Consider the following 19,879-nt stretch of genomic DNA (forward strand, 5'->3'; position numbering starts at 1 on the left):
TCCCTGAGAAGGAAAATTATTTAAAGCAGGAAACACATGGTGGTGCATCCTTGTCATCCCAGCATTTGGGAGGCTGAGACAAGAGGATGGAGTTTCACCGTCAGCCTCAGCTACTTAGTGAGGCCCTTTGCAACTCAGTGAGACTGTTTCCAAATAAAGAATAAAAAATAGGGCTGGGGTGTAGCTTGGAAGTAGAATGCCCCTGAGTTCCATTCCTAGTACAAGAGAAAAAAAAAAAGAAAAAAAGCCGGGCATGGCGGTGCACGCTTGTAATCCCCACGCTTGTGAGGCTGAGACAGGAGGATCGCACAGGTTCAAAGCCAGCCTCAGTTACTTAGTGAAGCTCTCAGCAACTTAGTGAGACCCTGTTTCCAAATGAAATATAAAAAAGGTCTGGGAGTATAGTCCGGAGGTAGAAAGCCTCTGGGTTCCACCCCCAGTACCACCAGAAGCAGGAGGAAGAGGAGGAGGAGGAGGAGGAGGAGGAGGAGGAGGAGGAGGAGGAGGAGGAGATGATAAAAGCTGAATTCCACCAGCACTACCCTTCCGTTCTTGCCCAACCCCCACCCCTATGGAGGAAAAGCCTGGATTAAAGTTTTCACAGCCCTTTATGTAATTTGGACAGTTATTAACTTCTTTCCCATAAAACCTGACCAAAATAAACGTCCCGTTGTATAATACAGCACATTTTACTGGGTTACATCAGCGCGCACCCTAGAGCAAGCGCACCTTTCCAATCTGAACTATCCCGTATCTGCTCCACCTGTTTATTCCCAAACACTGGGCGTTCGGGCGGTTTCCTGTTTTAGATTTCTGCAGTGAGATGCTGCTATTTCCACGCAGAGAGATACAGTATGACTCACTCAAAAGAAAAGACAATTTCCTTGCTCTTCTACCCTCCAAACCCATTTACCCTGGGGTGGACGCCAGCAGCTCTAAAGCCCGGAGCGAGGCAGCACCCGGGCTGCAGGGGCCTGGCCGCGGGCGGTCAGCGCTGATTGGCTCGCGCGGCTGCCAAGGGCAGCGCGGCCTTCAGCGGGCCGCCGAGGGTGATTGGCTCCTGGAGACCCACCCCCTCGCCGATTGGGCCGGGCGGTGAAGCCTGGGTTCGTGAGCCGGAAGGGATGGCTCGGTTGCAGATCCACCTCTCGGTGCAAGGCAGAGATGGCGACAGCGATCCGGCTTCTGGGACGGCACGTGTGCAGCTGGAGGCTGCGGTCGCCGCCGTCGCCCCTTGCAGGCCTCGTCTGCCAGAGACCGTACTCGCTGTTGCCTGTGGACGATGCGATCAACGGGTTAAGCGAGGAGCAGAGGCAGGTAGGGACGCCGGCCCCCTTACGGCCCCAAGGCCTGGGTCCAGCACGCACCCAGCCGCAGCTGTGCTCGCGGGGCCTTAGGAAAGTCGACTTGGCCGAGGACGCCGAGCTCGTGCTTACCCTCTGGCCCCGGGCCTCAGCCTCGCCTCTGTGGAGGCGTTGAGGGAAATAGAGGCGTCAAGGGTGAAAACTTGTGTAGGGTGCAGAGAAATGGTGGTGTTTTGGTGGATTGGCTGAGGCTGTTTGTGGCAAAAGGGCCCTGCCATCTGTGAAGCCCACTTAGGATCTTGTTCTGATAACCCAAGAATGTTGTCTAAGGCGATGGTTCTCCGTCCTGGTTAATCATCGCAGTTACCAGGGAAGCTTTCTTTTTAATAAACACTAAGGGCTTTTGAAATGCACGGCGTGGCTTGCTGTCATTCTCTACCTCAGATCCAAAGCACAAGTTGTACAAGAACTTGAGAGATGCGGTTATAAATGGGGCTGGGCCTGAACCCTTCTTGGAGGAAGGACGCTGTGCACACTTGGAAGCAGGATGGGGTTTCCAGGAATGTGATTCTCTGCTGGCATTCGGAATGTTCCCGACCCTTCTGGAGATTCCAGAGTATTTGGTTGTTTGTTCAGCAGAGACAGCTTCTCCAAACAAGTCATGACTTCAGTCCTAGATATCACACTTTCCTGGCAAGGGAAGGGTTTTTTTGGGGGGAGTACTGGGGATGGAAGCCAAGGGCCTTCTACCTCCGGGCTACAACCCCAACTCTATTTTATTTTTATTTGGAAACAAGGTCTCACTAAGTTGCTGAGAGCCTCGCTAAGTAGCTGAGGCTGGCTTTGAATCTGCAATTCTCCTGTCTCAGCCTCCCAAGTACTGGGATTGCAGGTGTGTACCACCATGCCCAGCTAGCCAAGGGGAGTTTCGTTTTCTTTCCATCTTTCTTCCTCTCTTTCCTTCTTCCTTTTTTTGTTCCTTGGCACTGGGGAGGAACCAGGGGCATTCTATCTCCAAACTACACCCCCCAGACCCCTCCCCTTTATTTTTGAAACAGGATCTCACTAGATTGATGAGAGTCTCACTATTTACCGAGGCTGTTCTCAAACCTACAATCCTCCTGTCTCAGCCTCCTAAGAACTGGGATTATTAGCGTGTACCACCATGCCTGGCTAGCCAGGGGGAGTTTCTAAACCCTAACCCTAACCTCTTTTAGCCAATCTAGGGACTGTAAAAAGCCTACATGTCAAGAACTGAATGGAGTGGGCCAAAGTACAGTGAGTGGGGGAAGGAAAGTACTGGTGAAGGTTAGAAGGCCAGCTGAGACAGCTCTCACAGGGCCTCGTTGGCTGGGTAAGAAGCCTGTGTTTTATTCTGAGTACAATAGAAAGGCATGGAATGATTCTGTATAGGGTACAGCATTTTAAAAACCATCTTTGAGCTGGACACAGTGGCCCATGCCTGTAGTCCCAGTACTTGGGAGGCTGAGACAGGAGGATTGCAGGTTCGTAACAGCCTCAGCAACTTAGTGAGATCCTGTTTCAAAATAAAAAAATTAGAATAGGGCTGGAGATGTAGTTCAGAAATATAACATGTCTGGGTTCAATCCCCAGTAACACACACACACACACACACACACACACACACACACACACACAAAGTAAAATTATCTTCAGTGCTTAGGAGACTGAGGTAGGAAGACCACTTTAGCCCAGGAATTTGAGGATAGCCAGAGTAACATAGCAAAACCCAGTCTCAAAAGTAAATAAGAAGGCCTGGCGTGGTGGCGCACGCTTCTAATCCCCGCGCTTGGGAGGCAGAGACAGGAGGATCGTGCAGGTTCGAAGCCAGCCGCGCTGGATTAAGAGACCCTGTTTCCAAATTTAAAAATATATAAAATAGGTCTGGGAGTGTAGCCTGGAGGTAGAAGGGCTTCCAGGAACCCCAGTACCACCACCACCAAAAAAATAAAGTAAATAAGAGCCAGCTGTGGTGGTGCACACATCTAATCCGGATACTTGGGAGGCTGAGACAGGAGGATCCCAGGTTCATGGCCAGCGTCTGCAACTTAGTGAGACCTCACTTCAAAAAAAAAAAAAAAATTGGGCATGGTGGCCCACACTTGTAATCCCAGTACTCGGGAGGCTGAGACAGGAGGATAGCAAGTTCTAAACCAGCCTCAGAAACTTACCGAGGCTCTCAACAACACAGCAAAACCCTATTTCTAAATAAGAAGTAAAATAGGTCTGGGAATGTAGCCTGGAGACAGAAGGCCCCTGAGTTTCATCCCCAGTACTAAATGAATAAATGAATAAATAAAATAAAAATTGGCTGGAGGCATAGCTCAGAGATAGAATGCCTTTGAATTTCATCCCAAATATCACACAAGAAAAATAATTTTTTTAAAAAAAGTAAATAAATAAACTGGGCGTGGTGGTACAGGCCTATAATCCCAGCTACTCAAGGAGACAGGAGAATCACAAGTTTGAGATCTGCTTGGGGCAAGTATGTGTGTGTGTGTTACTTGGGATGAAACCAGGGGCATTGTTCCTCTGAGCTACACCCCCAGCCTTATTTATTTTTATTTTTATTTTTGGTGGTACTGGGGTTCCTTGAAACCCTTCTACCTCTAGGCTACACTCCCAGACCTATTTTTATACTTTTTTATTTGGAAACAGGGTCTCTTAAGCCAGCGCGGCTGGCTTTGAACCTGCGCGATCCTCCTCTCTCTGCCTCCCAAGCATGGGGATTACAAGCGTGCGCCACCATGCCCTGCTCCCAACCTTATTTTATTTTTTTTTTTATTTTATTTTATTTTATTTTTTGCAGTACTGAGGATGGAACCCAGAGGCATTCCACCTCCGAGCTATATCCCCAGCCCTATTTTTTATTCTTTATTTGGAAACAGGGTCTCACTGAGTTGCAGAGGGCCTCACTAAGTAGCTGAGGCTGTCGCAAACCACAATCCTCCGGTCTCAGCCTCCTTAATGCTGGGATTACAAGCATGTGCCACCACGCCTGGCTCCATATTTTTTATTCTTTATTTTGAAACAGGATCTCACTAAGTTGCAAAGGGCCTCACTAAGTAGCTGAGGCTGTCCGCAGACCGCGATCCTTCAGTCTTAGCCTCCTGAATGCTGGGATTACAAGTGTGCGCCACTACGCCTGGCTATTTTTTATTCTTTATTGTGAAACAGAGTCACACTAAGTTGCAGAGTTCCTTACTAAGTAGCTGAAGCAGGCCGTAAACCTGCGATCCTCCTGTCTCAGCCTCCCAAGTACTGGGATTACGAGTATGTGCCACCACACCCAGCTTATTTTTTATGTTCAGAAACAGGGTCTCACAAGTTGTGGAGGGCCTTGTGAGTTGCTGAGGCTGGCAGCAAACCTCTGATTCTCTTGTCCTAGGTCAGGCTTTGCTTGGGCAACTTCTTGAGACTCTGTTTCACAATATCTCAAAATACAAAATAAGATCAGCTGGGGATATAGCTTAGTGGTAGAACGCTTGCCTAATATGCTCGAAACCCTGGGTTCAATCTCCAATACTTCAAAAAGAAATGAGGATAATACAATAGAAAGGAAAAAAGATAAGCCAGGCATGGTAGCACATACCTGTAATCCCAGTATTTGTAATCCCAGTACTTGGGAGTATAACTTAGTGAGATCCTATTTCAAAATAAAAATTAATGGGGGACATAGTTCAGAGGTGGAACACCCCTTAGTTCAGAGGTAGAACACCCCTGTGTCCAATTTCCAGTGTCTCAAAAAATAAAATTAAGAAGCCAAGCATGGTTACTCACACCTGTAATCCCAGTAATTGGGAGGCTAAGACAGAAAGATCATAGGCTGAGTACAACCTATGATCAGGACAACCTATGATCTAAGTAGTGAGACTCTCATCAACCTAGCGAGAACCTTACTGAGACCCTCTTTCAAAATAAAAATAAAATAGGGCTCAGAGTGTAGATCAGAGGTAGAATGTCCCTTGGGTCAATCCCCAGAGCTATAAAAGTAAATAAATAAATAAGATAAAAATCATCTTCAAGCTGTCTAAACTGAGGGTCTTACGAAAAAGTTGTGACTATCATCTCTGGGGAGGCGTTGACTAGCGAGACTCTGAAGCTCCGCCCTAATGCTGTTCGTGGAGGCTGGCTGTGGCCCGGTTCCCATGAGGTCTTAGTTTCGGAGGCCTCTGTCCAACCTCTCTTCCTCTAGCTTCGCCAGACCATGTCTAAGTTCCTTCAGGAGCATCTGGCCCCCAAAGCCCAGGAGATTGATCAGAACAACGAGTTCAAGAACCTGAGAGTGAGTCCTAAGGCTGGGGCGAGGGCTTGGGAGCGGACTGAGTGGTATTCCTGTGCCTGCCTGGAAGGGCTCGATGGGTGCCCTGGGAGGGAAAGCTTCCCCGAAAACGCAGCTCCTCTCCCTGAAGCACTTGTCGCTGTTCCAGCCACGCGTGGCTGGCAGCCCTCTCATGACGCCCTCTACTCCATTGTGTCCACAGGAGTTTTGGAGGCAGCTGGGGAGCCTGGGGGTGCTGGGTGTCACAGCCCCCGGTAAGTAGAACGTCTTTCCCTAAAAAGAACTTTTCTTGCGTGCCTTCTAACACAGTTGCAAAGGCAACAAAAAGGGAGGAAAACATTGTTCCAAAGAAGCCGGGCGTGGTGATGCACGCATGTGATCCCAGCATTGGGAGGCTGAGACAGGAGGATCGCAGCGTGCAGCCAGCCTCAGCTCCTTAGTGAGGCCCTCTGCCACTTGGTGAGACCCTGTTTCAGAGTAAAAAATAAAAAATCAGGCTGAGGGTGTAGCTCAGAGGTAAAATGCCCCTGGGTTCCATCCTCAGCACCACACACACACACAAAAATTGTTCCATCCCAGCACTTGGGAGGCTGAGACAGGAGGATCGCACAGGTTCGAAGCCAGCCTCAGCTACTTAGTGAGGCTCTCAGCAACTTAGTGAGACCCTGTTTCCAAATAAAGAATAAAAAATAGGGAGTTGGGCATAGTAGAATGCCCCTAGGTTCCTCAGCACCACACACACACACACACACACACACACACAAAATTGTTCCAAAGACATACATGACATGTGGTGCGTGTGTGTGTGTGTGTGTGTGTGTGTGTGTGTGTGTGTGTGTTACTGGGGATTGAACTCAGAAGCATTCTACCTTCAACGCGCCTGGTTTTCTTATTTGGAAACAGGGTCTTGCTAGGTTGTTGAGAATCTCTGTACTTACTGAGACTCGAACCTGCAATCTCCTGTCCCAGTCTCCCGAGTACAGGGATTACAGGCTTGCGCCACCATACCCAGCTAGAACTTTTAATTTTTTTTTTTTTATGCTGGAGGTTGAATCCAGGCCTTGCTTATCATGAGTTCTGTGAAATCTGCATACTTAAATTTAATAGGCTCCCCAGATGAATTGGGGGAGTTTAATAAACTGTCTTGGAAGTCAGTTGCCTTGGTGTTTCAGTCTTACTGCCATAATCCCTAAGTCCTATCTGACCAGGGCACATAGGCAGAAACAGTGAGGGCAGGTGTGTCCCGGTGAGCTGCTTGAGTCCTCTGCCTACGGCGCGTCACTGGAGGTCATTTGGGGCAGATGGGGTGAGAGGGATGTCTGAGCCAAGCGATGTGTTTAATGGGCTCTCCAGGGTCTGCCCAGTGCCCCTGTGGGTTTTACTACTTGTTTGCAGGGGGAGAGGGTAGGATCCTTCTAGAGGAGAGGCCTAGCTGGCTTACGGGGCGCGGGAACATGAGCCTTTGGCGCCCCTGGACGGCATCGCCTGCGTTCACTCTGGGCATGAGATAGGGGTGGAACACGGCAGTCAGCTCTTTCCTTGTGATTCTCTAAACAGTAAAGAACTGTTTACATAAGCAACCTGGAGATGCAGAGCCTGTGGGAAGACGCACATAGGTTATATGCAAATACGCCACTGTGCTTTAAGACTTGCGCGGCCTCAGGATTTGGTCCGTGGCCGGTCCTGGAACCAATTCCTTGATGTGGAGGAGGAACTGTATATTTCGCCTTCTGTCTCGACTTGGCCACTTAGGGGAGGATAATTCCTGGAATTTGAGCTGATTGTCGAAATTTACAATATAAGCCAGGCAAGGTGATGAAACCTGTAATCATAAGAATTTAAGAGGCTGGGCAAGAGGACCACACGTTGCCAGCCTTGGCGGCTTGGTGACTGTCTCTACATAAATCACCACTGGGGATACAGCTCCGTGGTAGAGCCCCCTGGTCCAACCCCAGTACAGGCTGGGCCTCGTGGCATATGCTTGCAATTCCAGTACTTGGGAGTCTGAGACAGGAGGATCGCGGGTTCCAGGACAGCCTCAGCAAGTAGTGAGACACTGTTCAACCAAGTGAGACCCTATTTAAAAACAAAATAAAAATAGGGCTGAGGGTGTGGCTTGGAGGTAGAATGCCTCTGGGTTCAACCCTTAGTACCACACACACACACACAGCCCTATTATGAAAGGAAAGAAGGTGGCGGCTTACACCTCTAATCCCAGTACTTGGGAGACAGAGATAGGAGAATCACAGATTTGAGGCCAGCCTCAGCAACTTTGTGAGATCCTGTTTCAAAACAAACATTTTTAAACGGCATTTTGGCCGGGCGTGGTGGCGCATGCTTGTAATCCCCACGCTTGGGAGGCAGAGACAGGAGGATCGCGCAGGTTCGAAGCCAGCCGCGCGCGCTGGCTTAGGAGACCCTGTTTCCAAATAAAAAAGTATAAAAAATAGGTCTGGGAGTGTAGCCCGGAGGTAGAAGGGCTTCCAGGAACCCCAGTACCACCAAAAAAAAAAAACAAAAAAACAGCATTTTGGCATGGCGACACATGCCTGTCATTCTAGTACTTGGGAAACCAAAACAATAGGATGACAGGTTCCAGACCTTCTTCAGCAACATAGTGAGACTCTCGGCAACCTAGGGAGACTCTGTTTCAGAACAAAAAACAAAAAGCCCTGTAAAATATAAGGAGCATAAGCCGGGCGTGGTGGCAGATGCTTGTAATCCCCACGCTTAGGAGGCTGAGACAGGAGGATCATGAAGGTTCGAAGCCAGCCTCAGTTACTTAGTGAGGCTCTCGGCAACTTAGTGAGACCCTGTTTCCAAATAAAATAGAAAATAGGTCTGGGAGTATAGCCCGGAGGTAGAAAGCCTCTGGGTTCCATGCCCAGTACTATATATTTATTGTATAGCTCACAGGTAGAATGCCCCTGGGTTTGATACTCAGTATCAAAAAAAGGGCTGGGATGTAGTTCAGAGATAGAATGCCATGAGTTTAATTCCCAGTACCAGACAATTTTAAAAATAAAAAGAAAAGAAATAAGATAAAACCCTTTCAAATAATTCTTTCTTTCTTTCTTTCTTTCTTTCTTTCTTTCTTTCTTTTTTTCCTACTGGAAATTGAACCCAGGGGCATTCTACTATAAGAAGAAATTTTTAAAAGAAGCCATGGCTAGAGTGGGGCGTGGTGGCGCACGCTTGTAATCCCCGCGCTTGGGAGACTGAGACAGGAGGATCGCGCGGGTTCGAAGCCAGCCTCAGCTACTTAGTGAGGCTCTCAGCAACTTAGTGAGACCCTGTTTCCAAAATAAAATATAAATGGGTCTGGGAGTATAGTGCGGAGGTAGAAAGCCAGCCCCTGGGTTCCACCCCCAGTACCACCAAAAAAAAAAAAAAAAAAAAACAAGAAGCCATGGCTATAACTTAGTAATAGAGCACTTGCCTAGCACACACAAGGCTTTGAGATTAATCCCTAGCACCTGATTAATCCCAATCAGGCATGGTGGCACATACCTGTACCTAGTACTTGGAAGGCTGAGATAGAAGGATCGCAGGTTTGAGACCAACCTTAGCAACTTAGCATGACTCTCAGCAACCTGGCAAGACCCTGTTTTAAAATAAAAAATAAACTGGGCGTGATGGCACACACTTGTAATCCCAGTATTTGGGGGGCTGAGTTAGGAGGATCACAGGTTCGCGGCCAGCCTCAGCAACTTGGTGAGGCCATCTGCAACTTAGTGAGGCCCTGTCTCCAAATAAAAGAATAAAATAGGTCTAGGGAATATAGCTTGGAGGTAGAATGCTCCTGGGTTCCATCTCCATACCACCACCAAACACAAAACAAAATAAAATGAAAAATAAAAAAGGCCTGGGGGTGTAGCTCAGAGGTAGAATGCCTCTGGGTCAATCCCTAGTGCCACGAAAATAAATAACAAATAATAATTTCTTCTATGAGTTCTGTTTCTCTACACTGGTTCTGTTGCGGTGTGTATATTTGTGTGTGTTTACTGGGGATTGAACCCAGGGCATTCTACCTCTGAGCCCCACCCCTAGCCCTATTTTTTAGTCTTTTTTTTTTTTTTTTTCTGGTACTGGGGTTCCTGAAAGCCCTTCTACCTCTGGGCTACACTCCCAGACCTATTTTTACATTTTCATTTTGGAAACAGGGTCTCCTAAGCCAGCGCGCACAGCTGGCTTCAAACCTGCACGATCCTCCTGTCTCTGCCTCCCAAGTGCGGGGATTACAAGCGTGCGCCACCATGCCCCGCAGTCTTTTTTTTTTTTTTTTTTTTTGAAACAGGGTCTCGCTAAGTTGCAGAGGGACTCGCTAAGTAGGTGAGGGTGTCCGCAAACCATGATCCTCTCGTCTCAGCCTCCCAGATGCTGGGATCACTAGTGTCCACCACCATGTCCAGCTTATTTTCAAATTTTGAAAGAGGATCTTACTAAGTTAGTTGCTGAGGGTTTTACTAAGTCTCTAAGATTGTCCTCAAGCACGAGATCCTCCTTTCTCAACCTCCCAAGTTCTGGGATTACGTGCACCACCACACCTGGCCGTAAAACCTCGTTTTTTAGGGGTTCTGCAATTCCTTGCCAGCATCTCTTCTGCCCTCTGTTGAGCAGCCTTCCTCCAGGTTTCCCCTCAGGCTGTGGCTCTCCTCGCTATAACCAGTCCTGCTTCTTTGGGTCCAAAGCTCTGCTATGGAATCTCACTTTCCTGAGGCCGCCGCACAAACATCCGTGGCCTTGTAGCTGGTTTGGACACTGCCCCCAACCCCGGCCCCCTTGGTGTCCTCCTGTTAGGCCCTCTTTCTTCATTCACGCGTCTGCCCCGTGCTTCCGTAACTCTGGAATAGTGAGCTTAGGTTGTTTTCTTGTCTCCATGCAAGATGTCTGGGGATAAAGTTGGCAGTGATTGTCTTCTGAACCACAGCTCGGCCAGCCACAGCAAGCTGAACCAGTTCTGTGAGCTCATGTACAGGGTCCATGGCAACGACCTTTTGACCTTGCCAGGGATGGGGGATCTTGGAATAGGTGCTGCACGGGTGTTTCCTTTCTGTCAACTAATGTAAGATTCCTGTCAGTGTGCCAGATTAACCTGGCTGCCTTTGTACTCCCCTGCACTGCCCGCTCCCAGTTCAGTACGGTGGCTCTGGCCTGGGCTATCTGGAACACGTGCTGGTGATGGAGGAGATATCCCGAGCTTCGGCAGCAGTGGGCCTCAGCTATGGTGCCCACTCCAACCTGTGCCTCAACCAGATTGTGCGCAATGGGAACGAAGCCCAGAAGGAGAAATATCTCCCAAAGGTGAGGATGTGGGCATGAGGATAGCCTCGCCATCTCCCTGGACCTCCACCACTAGGGTCCTCTTTCCCTGGGGGGTCCAGTCAGACTGCTGCTGTGGACCAGATATGGTTAGGAAGGGACTCAGGGTTTCTTTAAAATGCTTGAGTCAGCCAGTTCATGGTTCGTGGCCAGTTTCAGCAACTTGTGAGACCCTCTGCAACTTAGCAAGACCCTGTTTCAAATTAAGAATAAGATAAGGGTGGAGGGTATAGCTCGGAGGTAGAATAACTCTAGAATCCACCCCTAGTACCACACACACACACACACACACACACATACACACACACACAAAAAAAACTTGAGTCATTTAATCCCCAGTATTGAAATAAATAAATAAAAATAAAATACTGGAGTCAAAAAATTGAGGGCTGGGGATGTAGCTCAGTAGTGATGGAATGCTTGCCTAGCAGGCCCGATGTCCTGGGCTCAATCCCTAGCACTACAAAAAACAAAAAAAAAGTGTTAAGTTTATTATTGCTAGGTATTGGAGTCCATACCTGAAATCTCAGTACATAGGAGACTGAGACAGAAGGAACACGGGTTTTCAGCCAGCCTCAGCAACTTAGTGAGACCATTTCAAAATAAAAACTCAGATAGGGAGCCGGGTGTGGTGGCGCACGCTTGTAATCCCAGCATCCGGGAGGCTGAGACAGGAGGATCGCGGTTTGCGGACAGCCTCAGCTACTTAGTGAGGCCCTCTGCAACTCAGTGAGACCCGGTTTCAAAATAAAGAATAAAAAATAGGGCAGGGGGTGTAGCTCGGAGGTCAAACGCCCCTGGGTTCCATCCCCAGACCCTAAGAAAGAAAGAAAGAAAGAAAGAAAGAAAGAAAGAGAGAGAGAGAGAAAGAAAAGGAGAGACACTTTAGCCTCATAGATAGTGGGCTTCTCTCCTTTTTTTTCTTTTTTGGGGGTGGGACCCAGGGGCTATACTCCCAGACCTATTTTCTATTTTATTTGGAAACAGGGTCTCACTAAGTTGCTGAGAGCCTCACTAAGTACCTGAGGCTGGCTTCGAACCTGCGCGATCCTCCTGTCCCGGCCTCCCAAGCGCGGGGATTACAAGCGTGCACCCCCACGCCCGGCTTGGGCTTCCCTTTTAGGACTTTACCAGCACCTCGCTGTGAGAGGGAGGTTTGAAAGGGCATAATGCAAACAGGAAGAGGCAGGATCTGTGGGCTGCCGAAGGTGGCTTCTGAGCTCCTAAGGGGCTTGCTGGGGTTTTCCTTGCAGCTGATCAGTGGTGAGTACGTCGGAGCCCTGGCCATGAGTGAGCCCAACGCTGGATCTGATGTTGTCTCCATGAAGCTAAAAGCTGAAAAGAAAGGTGAGGTCACCTCAGCTACAGGGCTGCGCGGGGGAGGAACAAACCCCAGGAGAGCCGGGAGCTACGGCCGCGGCGGGCCACGTGAGCTGCCAGAACTAGTGTTCAGCTAAGCAGCTTCTTGCTAAGCAGAAGTTCTGGGGACCAGCTGGTCCCAGAAAAGCCAAGCCGGCTTGAGCAAGGAGGCAATGCCCTGCCCGCAGGAGACTACTACATCCTGAACGGCAACAAGTTCTGGATCACCAACGGCCCCGACGCCGACGTCCTCGTTGTCTATGCCAAGACAGACTTGGCCGCGGTGCCAGCTTCTCGGGGCATCACGGCCTTCATCGTGGAGAAGGTGAGGGCGTGGGGCTCGGGGAGGCGTCCGTCTCTGGGCAGTGACACCAGAGGCTACTCCTTTCCGTGATGAGTCAGATCGATGCTGTGGAGGGGGCAGAGAGAGACTGAAAGGTGGGCAGAGAGTCGAGTCCAGCGGGGTGGGTCGCGTGCGAAGGCTCAGCCATGCGGAGGTCCAGGAAGAGACGGCCGAAAGGAAGCCACGAGAGCTGACAGTCGGGGGTCCTGGGTGAGCTGGGCAGGAGCAGCAGAGGAGACCGAGGTTTAGGTGGGAATGCAAGTGGATATGAAGACGTACCTTCCAGTCTTGACAACAAAAGCAAGAAGGACCCAGAACCTGGAGGATGAGACAGGAGGATCGTAGGCTGGAGGTGAGCCTCAATAATTTAGCAAGACCTTCAGCAACTCAGCAAGGCTCTGTTTCAAAACAAAAAGGACTGGGGGGGATAGCTCGAAGGCAGAGTGCCTCTGGGCTCAATCCCCATACCAAAAAAATAAATAAATAAAGACATTTCAAAAGAAAGAAAGAAAATGAAAAGATAGCAAGCAAGAAGAAGAGAGAGAGGAGAAGTTAGACTTGGAGCTGGCATGGTAGCACATGCCTGTAAATCCCAGTACTTGGGAAGCTGAGACAAAAAAGAAGCCAGACATGGTGGCACACACCTTTAATCCTAGTACTTGGGAGGCTGCGACAGGAGGGTTGCAGGTTTGAGACCAACCTCAGAAACATGGTAGGATACTCAGCAACCTAGTGAGACCCTATTTGCAAACAAAAACATTTTAGGGCTGAATATGTATCTCCTTTTTTGTGTGTGTGGTACTGGGGATGGAACCCAGGGGCATTCTACCTCCAAGCTACACCCCCAGCCCTACTTTTTATTCTTTATTTTGAAACAGAGTCTCACTGAGTTGCAGAGGGCCTCACTAAGTAGCTGAGGCTGTCCTCGAACCGTGATCCTCTGGTCTCATCCTCCCAAATGCTGGGATTACAAGCGTGCGCCACCACACCCGGCTCTGAATATGTATCTCAAAGGTAGAATGTTCCTGGGTTCATCCCAAGTACCACAAAAAAAAAAGAAAGAAGAAAGAAAGAAAGAAAGGAAGGAAGGAAAGGAGTGGGAGGAAGATAAGCAATTTTATGATAAAGAGGAAGGAAAATAGGAGGGGGGAAATTGGGATGTGTGGGGGTGCAGCGGCGAGTTGGGAGCGGTGAGGATGGGTCACGGGTGATGGAGGACGAGCCTTCTGCCTGACGACCATGGCGCCTGTGTGGCCAGGGACCACAGTGAAGCGGGAGATGGCCGAGAATTTGTGAATAATAAAGCTTTGCAGTACCCTCCATGGGGAAAGGGGAAGGAGCTGGCTAAGGTTCGAGGAAAAGGCCTCAGCTGAGGTTAGAAAGCTCCAGGTTGTGCCCGGACACCCCACCTGGGTAGTCTAGGTCAAAGCACACAGGCGCTTTAGTCCCTCCCAGTGGACTCCATTAGGGAAAGCAGCAAAAGAGGAAGAGAGCGAAAACCTCTTGGCCCTCCTGTCCACGGCCCGAGACGTGGCAGGGCATCAGCGGGGCTCAGGGCTGGGCGTTGGAGCGAGCGACTCCGACGGCACCTGCAGAAGAGACAGCCGGCTGCGGCCATCCAGAGCCCCCCACCCAAGGGAGAGGTAGCCTTCCCCTCCCCAGGGCCTTGGGTGAGTCTAAGCAGAGCCCCCCTTGTTTCCTGTGAAGGGTATTCCTGGCTTTAGCACCGCCAAGAAGCTTGACAAGCTGGGGATGAGGGGCTCCAATACCTGTGAGCTCATCTTTGAAGACTGCAAGATCCCTGGTAAGTGTCTGAGAACGAGGAGCCCCTGCCCCAGGCCCTTCGCAAGCTGCTCTGGCCGTTCTCAAGCTGAGAAAGCCGTGTCTTGGGTAGAGGGGCTCGCCATTGTTAGCTCCTCCGTGACATGTGGCTGCACTGTGGGCCTGGGGCTGCTGGACAGCTGTCCCCCGCCTGTCTGGCTGAGATGAAGGGCTGTGCTTCCTCTGTGGATAACACGTTCTGCCTGGGATTTGTGTCCCTGTAGCTGAAAGCTGAAAGACAAAAGGTAAGACCTACTCCAGCCTGTGCACGTCCTCTCAACTTCCCAGTTGCTGCTGGATAGCCTGCGTGAGCTTGTAATCCCAGCATTGGGGAGGCTGAGACCGGAGGATCCCAGCTCACAGACAGCCTCAGCTACTTAGTGGGGCCCTTTGCAGTTCAGTGAGATGGTTTCAAAATAAAGAATAAAAAAATATGGGGGGTGGGTTAGCTCAGGTAGAATGCCCCTGGGTTCCATCCCTAGTACCAAAACAAACAAACAAACAAACAAAAAAAGTATCTGAAGCAGGGCGTGGTGGCACGTTCTTATAATCCCAGCATTTGGGAGGCTGACATAGGAGGATTGCAGTTCACAGACAGCCTCAGCTAATGAGGTCCTTTGCAACTCAGTGAGACCCTGTTTCAAAATAAAGAATAAAAAATACGGCTGGGGGTATACCTTGAAGGTAGAATGCCCCTGGGTTCCATCCCTAGTACTGCAGTAAAAATAAAAAAGTATGTGAGCTGGGTATGGGGGTAGACTCCTGTAACCCCAGTACTTGGGAGGCTGAGACAGGAGGATTGCAGGTTCATGGCCAGCCTCGGCAACTTAGTGAGAACTTTAGCAATTTAGTGAGACCCTGTTTCAAAGTAAAATAAATTTTAAAAAAGGGCTGGGCATGTACATGGAAGTAGGGTACCCCTGGGTTCAATCCCCAGTACAAGAAAAAAAAAAAAAATCTGGATGCACTGATGGGAACCAGATTCAGTGAAGGGGAAGTCGTTTGGTTCCAGAAAGAATATTTTCTAACCAGGCATGGTGGCTCACATCTATAATCCCAGTACCTGGGAAGCTGAAACAGGAAGATCACAGGTTCAAAGACAGACTCAGCAAGTAGTAAGGCTCTCATCAATCTAGTGAGACCCTTGTTTCACAACTTTAAAAGAAAAAAATAGGGCTAGGAGTGTAGTTCAGAGATACCCCTGGATACACACACACACACACACACACACACACACACACACACACAGTATCTTCTCTCCTGAGCTCTGTCTGGAAATGTGACGCCACGCAGCACTGCAGGAAAACCAGCAAGCCGATAGGACCAGGGCATAGGTGGACTCAGCCCACTAGGGTGGCTCTGTAGCTCAGCCCCAGACCATCCCTCCCCGCTATGATCTGCCATGCTAGAAAGAAAAGTAGACTCTGGCTAGAAGGAGCAGCTAGGGAGGAGGATCTGCACAGATGCTTCTTTGTAGGAAAGAGGCCTGTCAGGCGGCATTGAAGGCAGGTCGGTGGTGTCAAGTGTCTGCTGCAGTTTCCTGCCTGCACACCCAAGGCCGTCCATTGTCTAGTGTACTAGCAGGATAGGAGCTTAGCAGCTTGTGTCTCTAACACCAAATGGCCGTCTCCTGACAAAGCAGCTTTCATGGGCCACCGTGTGAGGAGGTAACACTGGGCCGGGCACACGCTCTGGGGGACGGTAGCCCTCTGGCCCCTGCACAGGGTGCAGGTATAGAAAGAACCAGGAAGGGGCAGGGCAACTTCTAGACCAATGGACTTCTCTACCTCGCCGTCGGAGGGAGAGAAGGGGAAGATCCAAGGGCTTGGGGCATTGTGTCTAGTGTTGTGGGTGGTGTGAGTGTCCTGAAAGCTTCCCTCTAACTGGAAGTGGCAAAGTTCACCCTCATCTCTCCCCGGGAGCCCTGGCGGAACATCAAGTACCGTATTTCAGTGCCTTATATGAAAGCACGTTGTCAACCTAGTAGGTTTTATAAAGGTGAAGAGGCCGTGGACGCACTATCTGACCAGCGTTTCTCCTGGCAGCCACCAACATCCTGGGCCATACGGGCAAGGGTGTCTACGTGCTGATGAGCGGGCTGGACCTGGAGCGCCTGGTGCTGGCGGGCGGGCCCATCGGGTAAGTGTGAGGCTCCTGGGGACCTGAGGTCCTCCAGCCTCCTTGGCAAGTGGGGCCACCCTAAGGAGCACAGCCTTCCCCTGGGGGTAACGGGGGCCACCCGGCGGCCCCTGTGTTCTTTCTAGAGATGAAAAGAACTGACTCCTTTGTTTAAGTTCTTCACACAGAAGGAAAATGTCCTAAGGTGACAGGCGTCTGGCAGTCTGTCACCCCTTGGGTGGCAGGACAGTGGCCCACCAGCAGCGTCTTCTCCTTTCTGGCAGGATCATGCAGGCTGTCCTTGACCATACCATTCCCTACCTGCATGTGCGGGAAGCCTTTGGCCAGAAAATCGGCCACTTCCAGGTGAGTGGAATACTTTGCTGAAACGCCCTCTTTCTTGGGATAAAGCTTTCTGTACCGAGTGGGGGAGTAGGCATGCACTGTGAGACGTCTGCTCTCCTCCAGCAAAATGGGCTCGAACGCTTGGGATGTAGGCTGTGTTAGCATGCAGCTGGGCTTCGGGTGCCTTCAGGACGTCCACGACTCTGGCCCATCCATTTCTATTTGAGATGAACGAACTAGACACTGTAAGGCTGGGAGGTAAAACCTGCAGGGTGTAGGGGCACAGGGGAAAGGGATCGGCGTTTCTAGTCTGACCCTTCTGCGGGGAGTTAGTGAGAGCTGTAGCAGATAGCGCCTGGGGGCAGATGCCATTGCAGGAAATGGTGTCCATAGCAGCTCTCTGGCCTCACCACCCAGATCTGCGCCCATCTCTGCCGTCCTCGACAAGCCCCATCTCTTCTCCATGCTGACCTGCCTCTGGTGACAGGAAGCCCTCAGGGCCACTCAGATAGTGACCTGTGATGACCTTTTGTGCCCAGTTGATGCAGGGGAAGATGGCAGACATGTACACCCGCCTCATGGCATGTCGGCAGTATGTCTACAACGTGGCCAAAGCCTGCGATGAGGGGCACTGCACCGCCAAGGTGAGGGCCAGCCCCCAAGGAGGGAGGGGCTGGGAGGGCCCCGCGTCCTGGCCGGCCCGCTGACCCTAACCTTCCCGCAGGACTGTGCGGGGGTGATTCTTTATTCAGCTGAGTGTGCCACGCAGGTCGCCCTGGACGGCATCCAGTGTCTCGGTGAGTCGCCCCGAGGTCCCACTGCCAGGGAGCCTGGGACTGCCTGCAAAGAGGATTCTTCTCCCCGCCACAGCTGAGCGCCACCTCTAGGCTCTGCCAGCCTCTCAGGAGGGAAAGCTGAAAAGGACTAGAGGCCACCAGGGGGCGCTGCTCCCCGCCCTGCCCGCCCATCCAGGGCATGAAGGGCACCGACTGCAGCCCAGGCTCAGCTTGGACCCCAGGCTCTGCTCTGCCTCCCACTTCCATGCCTCCCAGTGCTTCTCGGCTTTCTTTTCTTTCTTTCCTTCCTTCCTCTCCCTCTTCTATTTTTTTTTCAGAACTGGGGATTGAACTAGGGAATTCTACCTCTTAGCTACGCTTCCAGCCCTATTTTATTTTTTATTTTGAAACAGGGTCTCACTGAGTTGCTGAATCTGGCCTCTAAGCTGCGATCCTTCTGCCTTAGCCTACACTAGGATTACAGGCGTGCACCTTACCAGGCTCATTCTGTTTCCTTTCTCTTTCTTCCTCTTTCTTCCTCTTTCTTTCTTTCTTTTGTGTGTGTGGGGGGGGGGGGTACTAGGGGTGGAACCCAGGGCCTTCTACCTCCAGGCTACACTCCCAGACCTATTTTATATTTTATTTGGAAACAGGGTCTCACTAAGTTGCTGAGAGCCTCACTCAGTAGCTGAGGCTGGCTTCGAACCTAGGCAGTCCTCCTGTCCCATTACAAGCTGCGCCACCACGCATCTGTAGCCAGGCTCTGTGATGCACACCTGTAACCCTAAGACTTCGAAGTATGAGACAGGACTTTCAAGTTTGAGGCCAGCCTGAGCAACTTAGTGAGACTCTGTCTCAAAAATAAAAATAAAGGCTAGGCATGGTAGTATATGCTTGTAATCTCAGTACCTGGAGGCTGAGACAGGAGGATCACAGATTTGAGGACAGCCTCAAAGACTTAGTGAGGCTCTCAGCAACTTATGGACCCTGTTAACAAATAAAAATAAAATTAAAAGGACCGGAGGCATAGCCTGGAGGTATAAGGCCCCCGAGTTCCATCTCTAGTAACACACACACACACACACACACACAAATTAATAAGAATAAAAATTGCTGTGAGGATGTAACTCAGTGGGAGAGTGTCCCTTGTTCCGTTCCCAGTACTCCCCTCAAAATTTAAATAAGTAAATAATATTTATATTTTATTAGTTGTTGTTATTATTATTTTATTATTATTAGTGTGTGTGGTGCTGGGGATGTCATTCTGCCTCCGAGCTACATCCCCAGCCCTATTTTATTTTTATTCTTTATTTTTGAAACAGGGTCTCACTGAGTTAGTTTTGAAACAGGGTCTCACTAAGTAGCTCAGGCTGGCTTCCAACCTGCGTGATCCTCCCAAATGCTAGGATGCCAAGCGTGCACCACCAGGCCCGGCTTCCGTAGGAATTATAAGTAAGCTAGAGGCAACTTAAGGTATATGAGAGAATTACGTAGCTTATATGCAAATGCTGTCATTTCTGTATACGGAACTCGAGTGGGTTTGGGCATCCATAGGGGATCCTGGAACCGCTCCCCTAGACCCTAAGGGATGACCGTGCCTGGCTTTCTGTTGGCTTTCTTTGCTTTGCCCCACTACCCATTGCTTCTGTTCTTTTTTTCCTCCCAAACCCCGGCTGCAGGGGGCAACGGCTACATCAATGATTTTCCCATGGGCCGCTTTCTTCGAGATGCCAAGCTCTATGAGATCGGGGCTGGGACGAGTGAGGTGAGACGGCTGGTCATCGGCAGAGCCTTCAACGCAGATTTCCACTAGCCTGGAGACCCGCCAGCCCTCATCCCTGCACCGAGAGGCCTTTCCTTGGAAGAAGAGGCGTGGCGGTCTGCGTGCCCAAGGCTGCCCTGGGACTTGCAGCCCTGTGGCCTCTCCCAAGCTTGAGTCCTCCCCGCTGGCTGCCAAGCTGGGGGCCTCGCAGCGGGGACAGCCAGCCAGGAACACTCCAAGAGGACTCCAGGAAGCGTGCTGGCATCTCAGGAGTTGTTGGGAGAGCTCTGGCGACTCCGAAGCACGATGCTCCTGCCTCCTGGGTGGTACCTGTTCGCCAGGTGCCCACCGCCTCCATGGGTGAGCCTCTGGCAGGGAGCCCTCTCTGCGCAGCTACAGCAGAATCAAGCATTGCCTTCTCCGTGT

The 19,879-nt window shown here is 50.5% G+C and overlaps 1 protein-coding gene across 2 annotated transcripts; it reads left to right on the top strand.

Moving 5' to 3' along the window:
• Positions 1 to 1,164: 1,164 nt before the first annotated feature.
• IVD (isovaleryl-CoA dehydrogenase) lies at positions 1,165 to 19,504 on the top strand (the record flags this gene model as incomplete). 2 transcript variants are annotated; one of them, XM_080707276.1, is made up of 12 exons in its annotated part: positions 1,165 to 1,317; positions 5,521 to 5,610; positions 5,810 to 5,861; positions 10,742 to 10,911; positions 12,183 to 12,276; positions 12,477 to 12,613; positions 14,339 to 14,435; positions 16,498 to 16,591; positions 16,855 to 16,936; positions 17,455 to 17,559; positions 17,640 to 17,712; positions 19,371 to 19,504. In XM_080707276.1, 12 exons carry the CDS (start codon positions 1,165 to 1,167, stop codon positions 19,502 to 19,504), a joined length of 1,281 nt encoding a protein of 426 aa, XP_080563402.1. The 2 variants fall into 2 exon arrangements, with proteins under 2 accessions (XP_080563402.1, XP_080563403.1); XM_080707277.1 differs by lacking the exon at positions 5,521 to 5,610.
• Between the last annotated feature and the right edge of the window lie 375 nt (positions 19,505 to 19,879).

This window comes from Muscardinus avellanarius (assembly GCF_963383645.1).
Source record: "Muscardinus avellanarius genome assembly, chromosome: 12".
Classification (NCBI taxonomy): Eukaryota; Metazoa; Chordata; class Mammalia; order Rodentia; family Gliridae; genus Muscardinus; species Muscardinus avellanarius.